A 20385-nucleotide genomic window follows, 5' to 3' on the forward strand; every position below is an offset into this window, starting at 1 on the left:
GAAGACTTCTGCGAGTCCCTTGGACTGCAAGGCGATCAAACCTGTCAGTCCTAGAGGAGATCAACCCTGACTGCTCTTTAGAAGGCCAGATCCTGAAGTTGAAACTCAAATACTTTGGCTACCTAATGAGAAGGAAGGACTCACTGGAGAAGAGCCTAATGCTGGGAAAGGTTGAGGGCAAGAGAAGAAGGGGACGACAGAGAATGAGGTGGCTGGATGGAGTCACTGAAGCAGTAGGCGTGAGCTTAAATGGACTCCAGAAAATGGTAAAAGACAGGAAGGCTTGGAAAAACGTTTGTCCATGGGGTCGCGATGGGTCAGACACAACTTCGCAACTAACAACAAGAAAGCTGACATTTCCACTCATTAAAGTAAATGTGTATGCCAATGGTAAATGTCCCCAAAGATTAATAAAATGCCTTCTTGTAATTTAAACCCACATAGTGGATGGCAACATTAATAGTAACTTACCTTGAACAAAATCCTAGTCTTTTAGATACATTAAAAATTGAAGGGTTTTTTTTTTCAACTACAAAGGTAAACCTTGTAGGGTAGCCAAGGCGGATTGTATGACGTGTGTGTTTCGGCACTTTTTTTTTTTTTTTACAAAAAAAGCACTTTGTTAAGGTATGTATCAAAAGCAGCTATTCCCTATGAACATAATTGCTATTTGTTACTAGGAACCTAGTCTCTGGAACTGAGTAACATGCTGCTTTGAATGCTTTTGTAGTTCAATGAAAGTCTGAAAGTTCTGTTATTACTGGATGATCTTGCAAAGAGCATGTCTGCATTGTTACATTTAGTGAACCAACTATGATTACTCCTGTAACCAGTAAGCTACTATTTGGTGTAAGGTATGGAGTTTATATAATGCCATCTATGAATAAGTTGGCAGGTTGACAATTATTTATTGGACACATTTAAGATGTTGGTGTTAATGTTTCAACACTGAAATACTTTGGGTCTTGGATATCTGAATGTTACTCTTCCCCATTAGAGGCATGTCAGGCCTTTAAGATCAGCCTTTGATCTTAAGATGCCCTTGCTGTTGGAGGCATACTTACTGGTATTCTAATTGTCAATAATTGGTAGGTTCTGTAGCTACTCATTATACCTTAAAGCACGTGTCAAACTGGCCGTGTCACGTGATGTGTCATGACATATAGTGAGTTTTTTCGCATTGCCGGAGCTGGGTGGGGCGCAGCTTTCGCCTGATGCCACCAGCCAGCGGGCTGGCAGTTAGACACCCCTGCCTTAAGGAAAAGACACATGTTGCATGTCATTTGCCAGATTTTAAGTGTGAACTGAAGTCTGCTTTCAAATTTTTACTTCTTTATTTCCCAAAACAGGGGAACATATTTTTTTTTAAAAAAACCAGAACTTGCCTCTGACTCTGATTCCTCATGTGATGCTGCTCTCCTGTATCGGATTTTGCTCCCATTTCTTGAATCTTGACCTGATTCTTTCTCTTCAAGTTTAGCTTTTGTCTTTCCTTTCTTCATAAGGAAGTTATCAACAACCCAAAACATTAATGCCTATTAAAAAGGAGAAGTCATGTTAAGCTCCCCTTATTTTCCTACTCAGTTTCATACTGAGTCATGAGATTCAAGGGATTTACAGTATAGAAATATCTATCTAAATGTACACAATTACATGGGTCATTAATTAATTTAATTTAATAATTTAATTTGTATACCGCCCTTCTCCCGAAGGACTCAGGGCGGTGAACAGGGCAATACATAATAAAAAACAGGATACAAAAATTAAAAAGTGATTAAAGAAAGACAGAATCCTAAAACTGAAGTTCAGTAGACCTTTTGTCAGGTTCACACACACACAAAATATAAAAAAGAATTCAATAGCTATTCAATAACTTTTAATTTGCAAGTGGTACAAAAGTCTTTCTTTTATGTCCATAAAAGTGTGGCATTGGAAAGAACTGAAGAAGTCGAAGAGTAACAAAATGCATTTAAAAAAAACCTATTTGTAAATTGTGTTATAGAATCTTTAAATATAAAATTCTGCTTTGGCAAAAAGCCAAAGCAACTATTTAAAAAAACCATTGGCACAATAAAAAATCTCTACAATGCAAAATAAATGTATTGCAGATAACATTTTTAAATTGTAGCTATAGTTTCATGAATGTGCATATATACTCCTGAACTAGCATGCAAAACCACAAATCAGGAATCTCTTTCATTCGTGGCCACATGGAAGATATGACCATAATGAAAGAACAAACAATTGAACCTCTTTGCAGGATTCATTTAGTCCCTATTTTTTAGATCTGCAGAGATAAAAATATCCTGAAAGCACCCTAAAGCTCTATTTCCAGATGTTTAAAATGTAAACAATTCAGCTAATGATAGATGAGATTTTAGCTGCTTCAGCCCTTTTAATTTCCCTTTTTCTGTATTTTTGTTTTACTGCTGTGTTTATAAATGTTGAAGTTGTGTTTCTCTTTAATGAAGCTGCATTCATTTGTATATTTATTTTGTGAGTTAATTTAGCATCAGCTAATAATTATTTCCATTCATGAAAGTAAAATGAAGGAGGTAACTACAATTATTTTCTTTTGTATTTTTCTTAAAATCACAAACATAAAGTACAATCAACATTTTTAAAAGTTGGTTTGTTTATGCAGGAATAATTTAATACCCCTGCATGCATTAAATATGAGGTTCACAAACTACACACCAGAATTAATTAGTATTGTAAGAACTAAACAAGTCCAGCTTATATGGCTAGCATATAGGTCTCTTGGATGTTGCCACTATATATTTGGACTCCAAATATTACAAAACAGATCAAATATTCAGAAGATGTCATTAATACTAACATTTACAAAGAAGGGGACAATCAGCATCACAATAGCCAACTCCAACTGAGGATTCTCTATAGGATTCAACAAAGCTATCTGGAAAGAGGAAAAATATGTTAATATCATAGAATTACATACATATACAACAAAGTTCTGCGCTTATACTGGCACTATGTGAAGTAGTAGGTTAATGAGACAATTGGGAAGTATAAATTGGGCAGAAAATAATGCTTTAGATCAACAAAATTAAAAATGGGTTCTTTAGTACATTACAAATTGGGGTTGCTTCCTTTTAAAACAGGAATGTACATGATTTAAATGCTGGTATAAAAAGGTGAATTACCATGCTTTAATCCGGTAAATAGTAGTTGTTAAAATCACATTATTGATTTTTAATTCCTTGAACAATATAGTCTCAGCTGTTAAAGTTATACAGATCATAGCATCAACTTTCCTACCAGTTTCATGCAAGTTTTGCTCAGTAAATATTAATCTGAAAAGGAAACAGAAGTAACTCATCTCTATTCCTTCTTTTAATTTATGGCATGGAATGATTTAAGTTCCCAACACTGATGCACAGGGATGGTGAACTGTCTCCTTTAGAGCAGATGTTTTAAGCGATTATTTACTTAGACCACAGGTGTCAAACTCACCGCGTCACGTGATGTATCGCGATGTATCACAATTTTTTTTGCATTGCCTAAGTTAGAGTGAGCATGGCCTCCGTATGATGCAACCGGCCTGCGGGCTGGCAGTTTGACACCCCTGATTTAGACCATCATCCAAACTATGTCAAATAAACTACATACTTTATCATTTGTCTTATAATTTGTGTTGTTTACTAGAAATGAGAAATATAAATTGCTATTATACAGTGATAATTTGTATATGTGTATATTTTATTCAGAAAATGTTTCTGGAGAAAAAAAGTGAGAAATGGAAGAAAACAGAATGTAGACAACGTAAAAAAATAATCCACTATAAATATATTGTTATAATTTAGAGTTCACATAGAATGATATCTACCTAAGTATAAGAGTTGTCAACAAATGCAGTTCCAGTCAAGGCAATGTCTAGCCTCTGCCTGAACGTTTCATGTCAATGGGAAATTACTGTTCCCCTGGGTAACTGACTTCACCCAGCAAGTTTCCCTAACTTTCAGCTGCAATCCGCCTTCTTGAACTTAACATTGTTTTACTGATCTGAACAGAAGCACAGCTACTGTATATTTTAGTAATGCAGTAATATCAGGGGATTGTTAAGGATAATCAAAGGCTTAGTTATGATTTTTTTTTACTTTTATTAATGCAATCTTCTCCAGCATGATATTTTTCAACTGTGTTGGACTACATCTTCCATCCCCTGAACATGGCATTGAGAACTGGAGGACCAAATTGGAGAACACAGTGTGCGTGTACAGACAGACAGACAGACAGACAGACAGACACACACACACACAAATACATTCCTAATTCATTTATTATTGAGTGTAGTTTAAAAAAAGAAACAAAAAACTTCAAGATTCAAACCTCTTTCCACTGAGGTATTAGGAGCACTATAATTATGATCGTTTTCTCAAACATCATGATAATTATGTACAATGCACATTGGCCTACCCAAGCATGGCATTGCAATGGGTCCCCTGCAAAGGAAAACACAAACGGTTAATACAGGTATCTGCTAAACAAGCTGACAACTGTGAGGACATACAACACAAAATTCTGCACAACAGTCAAACGTGTTGGTCATCATAAAGGAGATAAATGTTAGATGTGAGTAATCATCTTTATACTAGAATTTTATTTATTGATTTAATTTGCATAGCCACCCTTCTCACCTAAGTGGCTTTGGACAGCTCACAAGAATCCTATGAGTTATCAGTTATAGTCTGAAATACCTATACACGGTGTTTCAGAATTCTGGGGCTTAGAATTTGAGTTCTAGAATTCAAATTCCTGTTAGAGCCCCTCCTTACTAACTACAAGCTTTCCTCATTTCAGATGAGTAAGTATGAATAGGAATTACTTTGTTGCTTTCATTGTTAAACAATTGGGATTGAAAAAAAGGTTTGCAAAGTCACTGCAAATCATTCAAAGACATACATGAAAAATCCAGGGTTACTTTCCATTTATACATGTCTTAAGGGAGACTACTTAATCTGCTTTGTTTGTGTGCATGGATGTGAACAATGTTGTATAAATTTGTTTCATGAGTGCAGAAGTTAAATCTGAACAGCACAAAAGTAGAAATACTATTTTTCCATCTAGAATCCCTTGTTTATTTGAATTTACATGACTATAAATCTCAGCCATTCAAAACTGGGTAGTTAACAGAAATTAAAGGACAAATATGAATACAATGTAGTAATAATAACAATAACAACAATAATACTAATCTGCAACACCAGGTGATGCACGAATTGAAGAGAAATAGCTAGAAAAAAATAATAAAATATCGTGATTTGCAAATTGAAGTTGAGCAACTATGGAGGAAGAAATCAATGGTTGTGCCAACAGTAATAGGAACCCTTGGAGCAATACCCAAAGGGTTGCCTAGATACAAGAAAATTTTGAACTTATTAGGCCTGAATATGCTGACTTTGCAAAAACCCACCCTACTCAGAACTGCCTATATACACAAAAGATTCTTTAATAACTCTTAGGTTCTTGGTTAGGACTTGAACTGTTAAGTTTTTACCAATCCCAAACTGAACTGAAGATTAAATCTTAAATACTATTCTCAACCAACTAACACAAAGTGATTCACGAACACATCATTTGCCTATAATGTGGGATCCAATTAATTGGACTTCAATACAGTGAAATAATAATAAAAAGCGACTTAATAAATAATAAAATTAAAAGAGTACTCTAATTTGTTAAATATATGTTATTTTATTTAGTCATTTAGTTCTAGAAAAATCATGTATCTGGAAATGGTTACGGAATCACAAGAGGACAACAAAAATAGTTTGTTCATGGTTTTATGATTGCAAAGCAAGTTATAACTTAAGGCTAGAAGGGATATATTGTACTGTACAATGTTATGGGTCAATGCCTGCCAAGCCCCTTCCTTGAGGAGACCTTGGAAGTAGGTCTTTTTAGTAGTCACTCCCACTGTTTTGAATCTCTTCCTGGCAGAAACCGAGTCAGCTTTGTTCCTCCTGGACTCTAGAAAAATGTTGAAGACTGCCATATTCTATACTGGACAACATCATGACTAAAAATAGAATTCACAGGTACAAGGTATTTCTATTTCTTAAGATTTTATAGTTGATGGGTTTTTTGGGGTTTTTTTCTTATATGTTTGAGGGCTTACTTTATGTTCAAATTTTTACCATATGAACAAAGTAAATATAATTTAACAAATATAAACTGCTTGGGTGAGGGTACTCTTATTTTACCTATTATAAACAAAATAAAAAGTACTGGTTTATCAAATAACCTTAGGTAGTTCACACAAAATAAACGTAAAGGTAAAGGTTCCCCCGCACATGCGTGCTAGTCGTTTCCGACTCTAGGGGCCGGTGCTCATCTCCGTTTCAAAGCCAAAGAACCAGCGTTTGTCCGAAGATGTCTCCGTGGTCATGTGGCCGGCATGACTAGACGCCAAAGGTGCACAGAATGCTGTTACCTTCCCACCGTAGTGGTCCCTATTTTTCTACTTGCATTTTTACGTGCTTTCGAACTGCTAGGTTGGCAGAAGCTGGGACAAGTAACAGGCGCTCACTCTGTTACACGGCACTCAGGATTCGACCCGCCAAACTGCCGACCTTCTGATCGACAAGCTCAGTGTCCTAACACACTGAGCCACCGTGTCACACCGTGTCACACAAAATACTTCAGCATAATAAATGGCTTAGAATAATATGGCAATTTTTCTGTAGTATTGTCTCCAAAACAGTGATGCTGGGTAAAAAGTAGCAAAAATAAATCTCAAACATATAAAAACCAAGATGTGGCGATGGCTGTCATCCTCAAAGAGCTTTAAAAAGGGAGCAAGAGGATAAGACTGTCAGTGATACTTTGTGGTAATGAGTGTTAATCTCAAGAATGAAAGGCAACCTACCAACTGTTGCAGAGCAAAAATGAGGATATACTGCTTATGGGACATCTGGTAGATTAAATGTGGCAACTGAATTGATTCTGATAAGGTCAGAAGGACATTTCTCATGTCTTTATGTAATGGTCCATAGAATTTCCTTCATTTTTGGAGATGGAAAGACATAAATAGTACATTTATTTCAAATTACTTATTACAATACTTAAACTATGTCACCTCTGACTGGTATCAAGATTGATATGGCATATTTGCCCCTTGAAAATGTGTTGGCTATTCAAAACATGTCTTTAATATTTGAATTAGACAAATATTCAATCTTGAATACTCTTGAAGTTCTTAGAAAAAGTTTTGTAATTCCATTTAAAATTAAACTCTTAGTTCTTGTGTATGACTTCAAATGTATTTGCTACTCTGAATAAAAGATTGCTGAATTGTAACTCAATTTTAAAGATTAGATGAAATCATTGTAGAATTCTTTGGTGATTTTAATCACTGAACAATTAAAAAAACGCCTATTTTTCTGAAGAATAAAAAAATCTGTAAAAAAATCTGGCTGAGGGATAGGGTAACATGGAAAAGAATCAAAAGAAGGCACAGGATATCAGCAACAAGAGAAAATTTTAAAGTTTGCAAAAGCAATTTAATATGCTTATATGTTAATTACAATGGCATCAGATCTACAAATTAGCTACCGTTGACAAAACTTTTTTTTTACCCTAAGACACTTGAAATGCAGACATATAGTTCAACTGGAGAAATAAACAATGAAAAAATCAAATACCTTTAAACAGCTGTAATGCAAATGGATCTCAGCCATTTCCTTTTCTGGAAAGGCTTTAAAAGACATAGTCCAGATCGTTTACTAGCTAGTCTTGATGTTTATATTATTTATCTGTGCTGTATAATACTTAACCATTTCAACTATTTCTGATAAAAGTTAGTAAATAAACCTGCATTTTCATTTCTAGGTTAAAAAATTTAACTTTTATCGGATAAGTCTAATTACAACAACAACAACTTTATTGTCACTTTGAATGTACACCAATCGGCATACATAAAAATGACATTTCGTTGCATACAGCTCTCAAAGGGTCACCACCTCCGATATACGCTTCTCATTCATGGTCAGCTCAAGTTTCAGATCGTCCATTTTAGTCGAACAATGGCAAACAGAACAGATGGAAATGGAGCTCCATGTGGATTAGCCCTCAAATTAGCTTGTATTCCTGCATGACAACCTCGCCTCTTTTCCTTTTTCTGATCCTGTCTCTTCCACCTTGTCTTAAAGTGGCCTTGCTTCTTTTTGCCCCTGGAGCATGCTGCCGCCACCACCAACTCCTCCAAAAGCCTCTCTCCTCCTCTGGGCCTGCCGACAGCCTCATCCAGTTCCTTCGTTCCATAAGCCCTGGGACCTTTACTCCTCTGCCTCCTTTGGAAACAGCCCCGATTTGCAATCGAATCTGTCGCTGGGCCAGCAGTCAGATCTTGCTGCCGGCAGAACAATTTCAAACAGCGCCAACGACTTTTAACAGTCTCACCAACAGTTCCGAAACAGCTAGAAACTTGCCATGTCAGCAAAGATTGTCGGTCGTATGTTACCTTAGTTCCACCACGTTGCTCAAACATATTAAAACTTTCCCGGTCATGTGGCCTATATCTCTTATATCCCTCCCAAAACCTTTCACCTTCGAGAGCCAATGCAGCCGCAGCCGTTCCAGGCACCACCATCTTAGAACTCTAAGTGATATATAAAGTTTGCGAATTCTTTTGAATTTTCAATATTTCTGCCTAAATCAATAGATGATAATGGTTTGAACAAAGGAGATTTTTGAGGATCTCCAAAATATAATTGTTGACGCTCACCAGGCTGGAAAAGGTTACAAAACTATTTCCAAAGAATTTGGACTCCACCAGTCTACTGTCAGGTAGCTCTTGTACAAAGAAAGAAACAATTATTGTCTTTATAGCAGGTGCTGCCTTTTGCTTTTCAACCTCTGAAGGTGTGGGCAGTGACAGAGATTTGGAGGTATCAGTTTTAGTATTATCATTTTTGTAGAAACAACGGATTCTTAAATGAAAGCTGCAATACTTGTAGTAATTTCCTGATAGTAATTTCACTGAACTCAGTGGGACCAATTTCCAAAAAGTATGGACTGGAATAGAAGATAAACCAACTTTTGGAGTATATCCTATCACTGAAAACACAGCAAAACAAAACAGGCCTCTAGCTTTAGAAAATTAAACATAATTCATGCATTATAGAACTCCTACATGGAAATTGCCTCTATAATAAAGACCAGAAAAAAAATCACATCTCTCAGTGATCCTTTTTTATCTTCTGTTTGCCTTAATTTCATATACTCAAAAGCACATTTGGCAAACTACAACAATTTCAGCTTTCAGTAGAACAGAAGAAACAATTTTCTTTTCTTTGGGAGAAGTCAAGCTTAAAGATGATTCTAAGAAACTAAATCTTGGTAGCTGAATCTGTTACTCTTACCATTTTGTTTATTTATGCCTCATGGCACATCACTATCTTATTTGTAAAGCACACTGGAGCTTATGGTGCTTAGAGAAATATGAAAAACCTAAAATCAATTATTTCAATATTTGGACACCAACTTTACTTTTTAAAATGAAGAATGGTTAATACTAAAAGTACTTTTCTCTTTCTGCAATGTCGGTTCCTTTTGCTGTTGGGATTCCCCTACTAGACTAATGTTGTATTAAATAGGTTGGAAAGCCAAAGCAAAAATTAAGTTTATCGCATCACATCATGACAGAAACACTCTCATGCCTCCCCATCTTTTCTATTGCAAAAATATGCAAAACTGGATGGAATTTATTAAAGAAGAGGTATAGCAATCAACGTAAAGTATGGCTTTAAATTAGGAATAGGCTTGTAAATCATTTTCTAAGATTGAAAGCAAAGAAAAATGTAGAATGAGACATCTCAATTAATGCACAGGAATTGATGCTTAATCTGCTCAGTTTTATGCTTATAAAATACACATTCTGCACAGCACAACTGAATTGACTACTAACACCTCCACTGACTAGCAGTGGATTAAGAAACCAGATAACAAAACTGCTTTTTACTTTAAAGACCAGTGAGCTTATTGAGAACAGAAACAACACTCTCCTACTCCTTTAAGCATGCTTGTCAGTTTGGGAGGGATTGTACACAGCCATCTTCCAGATTTGTGAGACCATTACTGATCCTAATCAATGCTGGTGGATCTATTTCAAATTCAAGTTAACTAACAGTTAACTGCAATAAAATGAAATGCTATTTTATTGTATAATTAAATTATTAAGAGAGGGGAAAATTTGGGTGGGGTTAGAAAGTGTAAAAGCTTTAATTTGTTCTTGAGCTGAGTAACCTTTATAGAATTGTATTTACAATGAACCAAAATAGAATTGGTTATAGGTCACAGGCATGCATTTTCAACCCAGGTAGTGTTGCTCTGTTTTGAAAAACATAATCTTCTACACAATTAAAATAGCATTTCTCCAGAAGTCCAAACACCCGAAACAGCCTGCTCAACTGTACCTTAATCTGCTATGATATCTTGCATATGTTATGGTGTCAACTCTCTTCTTGAGAGACTGGCCAATGAAACTTATACGCAGATGGGCTTTCAGTCTAAGAAATGAGTTATTGTCCAGAAATAACAACAAACACTGAATCACTAGGGATCAAATACTATGTCCAGGAAAACAGATGAGCTCATAGATGACATACAACCTGAATATTCAAGGAAGGTTAAAGAAGTTTCATTACATTTATGGTGAGACCAGTAAATGCTGGTTTTATTATTCATACACACAAAATAAAATGTTCTGCTCACTGACCACTAACTTATTTCAGGCTCTCCTCTTGACCTACACAATGCTATCATTTTTCATCACCGTATCGGATAATCATGTAACTGGCATTAGGAAAACCAATATTTCAGACCCAGCCCTACTTATATTTGACATGATCAGATTTTTTCTCTACTTCTGCCTTGTGAAGCAGCATTCAGTGAGATACCAATCTCTCCCTGTGCTATCTCAATCCAAACTTTGACTGTTATAACCTTACAAAGGTTACCAGAAAATAAAAAAAATAAGGAGACAGCACATTGCTATCGTCCTGTGTGTTACCCATTCAGTCTCCTCCATAATCGCCACACCCCGAAGGCAGCTAGGATAGCACTGGGTGTCAGGAGGGAGGCTCGCAGATAACACCCCACCCGCCAATTCAAGCCAAGGAAATTTAATACAGCACAATAGTAGAAAGCAGATGCAATTGGCTACTTGGCTACTATGCTTTTTTTAAATTATCAAATTGAAGATAGCCACTTAAAATAAAATCTATTCTGTGTTTGTAAAAAACAAATTTTAGCAAATTATAAGGCTACCACATTCCAGGGTTTGATATGTGTAAATAAAATAAGTGTGTTACTTGATTTATGTAACATTTTATATATTGCTTTTCTAATATACAAGCATCACACAGGACAGTTAGTAACATTAAATGTTGGATAGGAAGGCTGAAAAAGAAAGCAAGAAAATGAAGTGTTTTGGCTATAAACAGCATTTCAACTACATTTTGACCTTTTCACTTCACTACTGCTAAGTGTGCCCTATTACTCTTAGAAAAATAAGTTTGTTAGCTTCTAAAATCCTGCACGACACTTTTTTTCATCATTATTTTTTTGGCTATAAAAGACTAACAAGGTTCCCCTCTTGGCAAGTATAAAATGAAGTTGCCTGAATATCATTATTGTTTAAAGGCTGTCATTCTGAGAAAAAAAGTTATTTTGACAGACTGCACAAACTATTTTTAGATTGCTTTTTAAAAAAATCTTAGGGATTGGTCCATTAAAAAAACCCCATGAAGTTCCCTTCCACTTTTAAATAAATGGGATTCAGTTACTAGTAGTATCCCTTATCCTGCACAGGAAACTATCCTGTTTTCTGGAGTAATGACTGCTTTGTTGAATTTAATTAGATTATCTACAGCCGTATTTTCAGAATAGGACTGTTCTGAACACACAGAGGTAGATACAACATCCAGGTCATTTAAAGCCAAATATTTACAGAATTCTTAATGTTCTTCCCTATTCTTCATTGTTTTATACCTGTATGGAAAACCCAAAAAATGAATACACTCAATAGGTAGATTTCTAGACTATAGCTGGAATATGTTCAAGAAGACAGAAAATTGCAATTAACATTACATGAACTTAAGAATCATTCTGGATCATTCTAGCATCCTGTTTTCACATTCACCAGCCAGATGCCATGGTAAGACTAGTAGCATACCAAGAGTCCCTTTCTTATGTTCCTCAGCAAATGAAAGACATATTCTCTATGACACTGGAGGTAATATATAGTTATCATGACTAGTTGTTGGAATATTCTCCTGAACAGAAGTCTTCTGAATGTGTCATAATGATTTGAAAATGTCTTTTAGGAATAGAATTGAGAAATGAAAATGGCTGCTCTGGACAATTTTACTGTTGCTTTCTGGCAAAACATTTTAAAAAGTGAGGATGCTTTCCAAAGAAGGCTGTTACATTTCATGGATTTTTTTTAAAAAAAAATGAAGTCAGACATTCCATTAAGCATACTTAAAATCAATCGTCACATCTCAGCCAACCCTGCACCACTGAATACCAGCTATAATTTTAAATTAGGATTCACAACTGTCTCCAAAACCTCTGCGATACGTTCTGACAAAATGTGTGTGTGTGTGTGTGTGTGTGTGTGTGTGTGTGTGTGTGTATGCATTATGTTATTATTCCCTTCTGCAATGTTATGCAAATTACAGAAACAAAATGGTAAGCCATAAAGATCCGAGATAAGAAAAGGAAACATTAGATCAAGTGTACATCCACCCAGTTCAAAATATCTCATTATCTTCTTATCCTTGCAAACCATCCGTTGCTGCCACCACATTCATACATCACTTCATACTTTGCTTGCCCTTTACTCTTTAAATTTTTCACCTCTTTCTCTGTGGATTTCATTCATTTCCATCCAGCTAGTTTCCCCTATGTTCTCAATGCAGCCATTCTTACTTCATATATTTGTTTTTGAAAGTAATTTAGAGCTTATCTTGAAGATAGGTAAGAAAGGAGTGGCTGTTAAAGGAGGATGTGGAGAAAAGACTGCAAGTCCTGAGAAACAGGGAAGTATGAGGAAGTCATAAGCCCATCTTGATTTTCTTTAGTATAAGATGAGACCGGGGAAAACTTAGGTTTCGAGATTCTGTTACTCCATCTGGCTACAATACAGAGCCTATTTCTTGATTTGTCTATCCTGAAGGGCTAACAGTTTTGCAATTTGATCCTCTTTTTCTTTTCTAACCAAACTGTTACAACCAATTTCTTCCATCCTGGTATTCAATGCATCCCTTCAGTATCCATTTATTATTGACCCTGTCTTTCTCCTACTCACCCGTTTTTAAATAATTTATTCCACTTTCATCCACCTCACTGATTTTTTTTCTAATTTTCATCTTAAATGACATAACCAGTTCTCATTTCCAGGTAATAAAACTCTACTTCTTTCAATTTATTCTTTGCAACAACCACGTGCTAATCATTACTTTTTTTAAAACAAAGTTTGCACATCTTAAAATTTATTCATTTTTCCATTTTAATTAATATGCTTCCCAGGTACACAGTCATATATTGCACAAAGTCATATACTTATTCTAGTTTTTCCCCCATTTATGTATAAATGACAATCATTCATTCCATTTTCCCTGTCAAACACAACCATCTACAAATTTACGTATGTAATACATAAATGTTCAGATTCATGCTTTTTAATCATAAAATCTGTCAACATTTACTGCAAGTTATTTGGATTTTCAGCCAACACATCATTAGTACACAATAGTATGTACGCACTTACATCACCTATCAACAAACCTCTAACACCAGCATAAGCATTCCTTATACGTCTATTCTGAGCCATGATGGTGCAGTGGTTAGAATGCAGTATTCCAGATTAATTCTGCCGACTGCCAGCAGTTTGACTCAAGGTTGACTCAGCCTTCCAGCCTTCTGAGGTTGGTAAAATGAGGACCTAGATTGTTAGAGGCAATGTGCTGACTCTGTAAACTGCTAGAAAGGGCTGTGAAGCACTGTAAAGCAGTATATAAGCCTAAGTGCTAGTGCTATTCATAAATGTATCAAACCAAGGGAACTTCATGTATCCTTGTCTTATTGCCTTCTCACTATTTGTCCCTTGGTTAGTATTCCATTTATTGTCACACATACTTCAAAACTACTTACTTTCTCTGGATCAACAAGCATACAGTTGCAAGAAAAAGTATGTGAACCCTTTGGGATTACGTGGAGTTTTGCATGAATTGGCCATAAAATGCGCTCTAAACGTCATGTAAGTCACAACAATAGCAAAACACAGTCTGCTTAAAATAATACTACACAAATATTAGCTGTTGTCATGTTTTAATTGAACATAAGATGGAAACATTCACAGTGCAGGGTGGAAAAAGTATGTGAACCCCTAGCCTAATGACTTCTCCAAGAGCTAATTGGAGCCAGGAGTGCGCCAACCTTGACTCCAATCAGTGTGATGATATTGGATGTGTTGCTGACAGCTGTCCTGCCCTTTAAAAACACACACCTGTTTTGGGTTTACTGGTCTCAAGAAGCACTGTCTGATGTGAACCATGCCTCGCAGAAAAGAGCTCTCAGAAGACCTACGATCAAGAATTGTTGACTTGCATGAAGCTGGAAAGGGTTACAAAAGTATCTCCAAAAGCCTTGATGTTCATGTGTCCACGGTAAGACAGTCTACAAATGGAGAAAGTTTAGCACTGTTGCTACTCTCCCTAGGCGTGGTCGTCCTGTAAAAATGACTGCAAGAGCACAGCGCATAATGCTTAATGTGGTAAAGAAGAATCCTAGACTGTCAGCTAAAGACCTACAGAAATCTCTGGCACATGCTAACATTTTTGTTGACACATCTACAATAAGGAAAACATTAAACAAGAATGGAGTACATGGGAGGACACCACGGAGGAAGCCATTGCTGTCCAAAAAAAATATTGCAGCACGTTTGAAGTTTGCAAAAGAGCACCTGGATGTTCCACAGCACTACTGGCAAAATATACTGTGGACAGATGAAACCAAAATTGAGTTGTTTGGGAAAAACACACAACACTATGTGTGGAGAAAAAAAGGCACAGCACACCAACATCAAAACCTCATCCCCACTGTAAAACATGGCGGACGGAGCATCATGGTTTGGGGCTGCTTTGCTGCCTCAGGGCCTGGACGGATTGTTGTCATTGATGGGAAAATGAATTCCAGAGTTTATCAGGACATTTTCCAGGAAAACGTACGACTATCTGTCCGCCAACTGAAGCTCTGCAGAGGATGGGTGATGCAACAGGACAATGACCCAAAGCATACAAGTAATTCAACAAAACAATGGAGTGGCCCAGTCAGAGTCCTGACCTCAACCCGATTGAAATGCTGTGGCATGACCTTAAGAGAGCGATTCACACCAGACATCCCAAGAATATTGCTACACTGAAACAGTTTTGTGAAGAGGAGTGGTCCAAAATTACTCCAGATTGTTGTGCAGGAAACGTTTGGTTGAGGTTACTGTTGCCAAAGGAGGGTCAACCAGTTATTAGGTCCAAAGGTTCACATACTTTTTCCACCCTGCACTGTGAATGTTTCCATCTTATGTTCAATTAAAACATGACAACAGCTAATGTTTGTGTAGTATTATTTTAAGCAGACTGTGTTTTTCTATTGTTGTGACTTACATGACGTTTAGAGCGCATTTTATGGCCAATTCATGCAAAACTCCACGTAATCCCAAAGGGTTCAAATACTTTTTCTTGCAACTGTACAACCAATTTTCTTTCTCCTGTTCATACATTTCCCAATAATTAAACAAAATGTTAGTCCCTGTACCCTTTGTCCAGAATAGACACTGCATTTCCCTTATTTTGCTGTCACCTTTTATATGTTTTTGATCAGATAGCTTCCCGCTGACACAAATGAATTCCCCATAGTTTTTGCAATTATTATTGTTAGATGCGTTCTGGTATAAATGCAAACTTCATATACATATTAAACAAGCTGCAGAGCCATTTCATATACAAACCACATCCAACTTTTAACACTTCTCCAGTAGTGCCATCTACACGTGCACTCTTAAAAGTTTTTTTATCATTGTTACTAATTTATTTCCTCTTCTTGGATTCTATAATTTATACTATTTGTTTCAATTCCACTCTTGATATATTACTACTAGCCCCTACAAATCTATAAAATACTTCTTTCAGCAATCACTTATTTCAGTTTTATCCTGAATTATTTAATCACTTTTATTTTTAATTCTATTCATTCTAGTAGACTTCCATGATTAATCTTCTTTGACCATTTCCAAAATAATTTCCATTAAAGTCACTGCAATTTCATTGCCTTTTAACCCATTTTATTTAGCTGCATTCTTTGTATCATACCCTTTTGTTTCTATATATTACTTAATATTTTTACTCTGCAGCACCATTTTCTTGAATGTTCTTTTCCCACCCACAGCTTCTTCCATTTCATCTTTCCAAAAGCATTCTTTTTCATAGTTCCTATCAGCATAACTCTAGACACTTCTGTGCCACTCTATAACATAATACTTTCCGCTGTATTCAAAGCAACTTCCATATTTCCTTCCTTATACCTACTTTCTATTTGTTCTGTTGAGAGCTTATCTGGTTAGCACTGTTCATACAGGACCTGTACTTTCTCTTGCTGTTTCACTTTAGCTTCTGTCACTTTTTCCCCTTTTCTTCCATGCCCCCTTTTCCCTAAAATTGGCAGTATCAAATAAAGATCTGTCCTACATACAGAATCTCATATCTTTATATCTTCCACTAATTCTCTCATTGGAGACTATTAAATTAGTCATACTTTTATATGTATTCTTTTGCCATAGATATGAATAGACCTAGACAGGTTGCTTACCAACTGTCTCATTCAGCATCTGTTTGAAGTTATGACAGTGCTGAAAAAATACAAACAATGCCCACATTCATGACATTCGCAGTGTCCCTGTCACATGTTTACCATTCTAGTCAGTACTCAATGTCCTGTGTCTGAACTATTATTTTTCTTTTCCTCTCCTTGCAGAGCAGAAATCGGAGAGAAAGGGATTACAAGGGAGTAAGCAGGCAAACAACAGGTAATATAAAGTTTCAAGTCAAAAAGTATAATCATGGTTATATGGTTTTTTACTTAGTGACTTCGTTTAGTGATGGCGTTTCCAGTCCAACTATGTTGCCTCCATGACGACCATGGACCTGACCCAGGTAATTCAAGGCCTGACTCATGTGGGGGGGGTCACACTCTCGACCTGGTGTTCCTGTCTGGACAATGGTTGGATGATTTGGCAGGTGGTTTACCGGTTGCTACTCCCCTGTCATGGTCCGACCATCATCTCCTGCGACTGGTCTTCCGTTATGCCACCCCCCGCTGCTGGGCGGCGGAACCAACTAGATGGTTCCGCCCCAGGCGCCTAATGGACCCTGAACGGTTCCAGATGGCGCTTGGGTCTATACCTATCGCCCTCACTCACAGCCCAGCTGATGTCTTGGTGGATGCCTGGGAAAGGGTGGCCACTGAAGCACTCAACTGTGTTGTACCCTTGCGACCTCTGACCCGACGCAGATCCCGTTGGGCTCCATGGTTTTCTGTGGAGCTCCGGGAGATGAAACGTCGGAGACGGGGTCTAGAGAGCAGTTGGAAGTCCAGCCGTTCCGAATCTGACCGATTGTAGTTAAGAACCTTTATAAGGTCTTATCTTGCTGCGATGAGGACGGCAAGGGCTAACTACTTTGCCGCCCTCATCGCGTCCGCAGATAATCGCCCGGCTGCCTTGTTTAGGGTGACTCGCTCCCTTCTTAGCCAGGAGATGAGGGAGGATCCCTTACAGGGACAGGCTGAGGAGTTTAGTCATCATCTGACGGACAAAATTGCTCAGATCCGGGCCGGTTTGGACTCTGACTGGGTGGAGTCTGACGTGGAAGAATCGGACGGTCTTGAGCATGTTATCTGGACTGAGTTCGATCCTGTTTCCCCTGATGATGTGGACAGGATCATGGGGAGGCTGAGCTCCACCACTTGTTTGTTGGATCCGTGCCCCTCCTGGCTGGTTTATGCGGCTCGGGAGGGGACACGAGACTGGTTCCAGGCAGTAATAACTGCTTCTTTGAAGGAGGGTGTCTTCCCCACCGCCTTGAAGGAGGCGGTGGTGAGACCACTCCTCAAAAAGCCTGCCCTGGACCCGGCTGTTTTAAATAACTATCGTCCAGTTTCCAACCTTCGCTTTTTGGCGAAGGTTGTTGAGAGCGTGGTGGCACAACAGCTTCCTCTGTTCCTGGAGGAAACTGATTATCTGGACCCGTACCAATCGGGTTTCAGGCCCGGGCACAGCACGGAGACGGCACTGGTCGCGCTGGTGAATGATCTCTGGTGGGCTCGGGACAGGGGTTACTCCTCTGTCCTAGTCCTATTAGATCTCTCAGCGGCTTTCGATACCATCGACCATGGTATCCTACTGCGACGTCTCAGGGGGCTGGAAGTGGGAGGCACCGTTTTACGGTGGTTCTCCTCCTATCTCCTGGGCCGCTCGCAGTCAGTATTGACAGGAGGGCAGAGATCCACCCCAAGGCCTCTTGCTTGTGGAGTCCCTCAGGGGTCGGTTCTCTCGCCCCTCCTGTTCAACATCTATATGAAGCCGCTGGGCGAGGTCATTCGTGGTTTCGGGGTGGGGTATCATCAGTACGCTGATGATACCCAACTTTTTTTCTCCACCCCGAACCAACCCAGCGATGCCCTCGCCGTGCTGTCCCGTTGCCTGGAGGCGGTCCAGGTCTGGATGGGAAGAAACAGGCTTCGTCTCAATCCTGCCAAGACTGAGTGGCTTTACGTACCGGCATCTCGGGCTAACCAAACTATTCCACCTTTAATGATGGGGGGTGAGGTGTTACCCCCCGTTGATAGGGCTCGCAACTTAGGCGTCGTCCTGGACTCACGGCTCAATTTTGAAGATCATATACGAACCGTGACCAGGGGAGCTTTTGCCCAGGTTCACCTGGTACGCCAGTTGCGACCCTACCTGGACCGAGATGCCCTACGCACAGTCACTCATGCGCTCGTGACCTCCCGTTTAGACTATTGCAGTACTCTCTACATGGGGCTGCCCTTGAGGACCACTCGGAGACTACAACTGGTGCAGAATGCGGCTGCGCGAGTTGTGATGGGGGTCTCCCGATACTCCCATGTAACACCTCTACTCCGTGAGCTGCATTGGCTTCCGGTTGCTCTCCGGGTGAGATTCAAAGTGCTGGTGATGACCTATAAAGCCCTAAATGGCTTGGGTCCGGGATATTTGAGGGAACACCTGCTACCAGCATCAAGTTCCCTTCGTCCAGTGCGCTCGCAGAGGGAGGGTCTTCTCAGGGTGCCGCTGGTAAAAGATTGCCGGCGGATAACACCCAGGGAGAGGGCCTTTTCTGTGGGTGCGCCTGCCCTCTGGAACCAGCTGCCCATGGAGCTCAGGACTGCCCCTGACCTACGCTCATTCCGCCGGGACCTGAAGACTTGGCTCTTTGAGTTCTCTAACCCAGGCTGAGAATTTTAACTGGGGTTTTATTTTCAGGGATAATTTAATCTTGTAATTCTCTTTTAACTTTGTATTTTATACTGATGTGATTTTAAAATGCCCTGTAAACCGCCCTGAGTCCTTCGGGAAAGGGCGGTATATAAATCTAATAAAATCTAAAATCTAAATCTAAACAAAGATTATCTTCACTTAAACCATGCATGCTAAAGAGTTTTCCTAAGGATATGCTTACCAAACAGTTACCATCCTCACTCATTCTGATTTAGTTTTATAACAAACAAGTGCTTGCCTTCTGTTTACCAGTAAGTGGGACACAAATATGCATAATCTCAAGATTAGAAGCTTGGCTGGGAAACACACATATTACGTTAGACCTTGGTGACTTGCAAGAGTATTTTGGAAATGGTTAATAAAGAATTCACTTTAGATTTATGGTTAAACATTAAAATATTTTTTATCCTGTAAAAATGGAAGTTCATATTGCCTTGAAATTTGCTCTCTTTTATACCACATATAGTGATGGTATTATTATTCTTGCTATTAGTAGTCATCAGAGAACGGAGAAGAAAAAGAAAGAGGTATCTAATAAAGTCCTCAAGTTTAAAAACTAGAAATTAAAACAAAAATAAATTGTGGTGGCTCATTAGACTTAGACAAAGCAGAAAAAACTGTTAAATAAAATGTTTGGAATTTCATGTATTTTTAAGATTTGGCCATTTATAGTGCTCAAACACCTTTAGCTCAAAATACCAATGACAGAAACATTTGCCAAGCCTTATATTTGAAACCTAAATGTCACCTAAATAATTATTTCAAAGAATAATAAATGGTTTTTTTAC

General features: G+C 38.1%; 1 protein-coding gene across 1 annotated transcript in view; it reads right to left on the bottom strand.

Moving 5' to 3' along the window:
- LOC308662915 (store-operated calcium entry regulator STIMATE-like) overlaps nt 1-20385 on the bottom strand; it is a 46953-nt gene that overhangs the window by 9429 nt on the left and 17139 nt on the right. Inside the window, exons 4-7 of the mRNA XM_081319059.1 lie at nt 12013-12068; nt 4351-4463; nt 2840-2917; nt 1386-1535 (exon numbers count right to left, since the gene is read on the bottom strand). Coding sequence (XP_081175185.1) covers nt 1386-1535; nt 2840-2917; nt 4351-4463; nt 12013-12068 — 397 coding nt within the window. The remainder of the gene's footprint in view (nt 1-1385; nt 1536-2839; nt 2918-4350; nt 4464-12012; nt 12069-20385) is intronic.

This window comes from Vipera berus (genome assembly GCF_964194415.1).
Source record: "Vipera berus genome assembly, chromosome: 2".
In the NCBI taxonomy this organism is placed as follows: Eukaryota; Metazoa; Chordata; class Lepidosauria; order Squamata; family Viperidae; genus Vipera; species Vipera berus.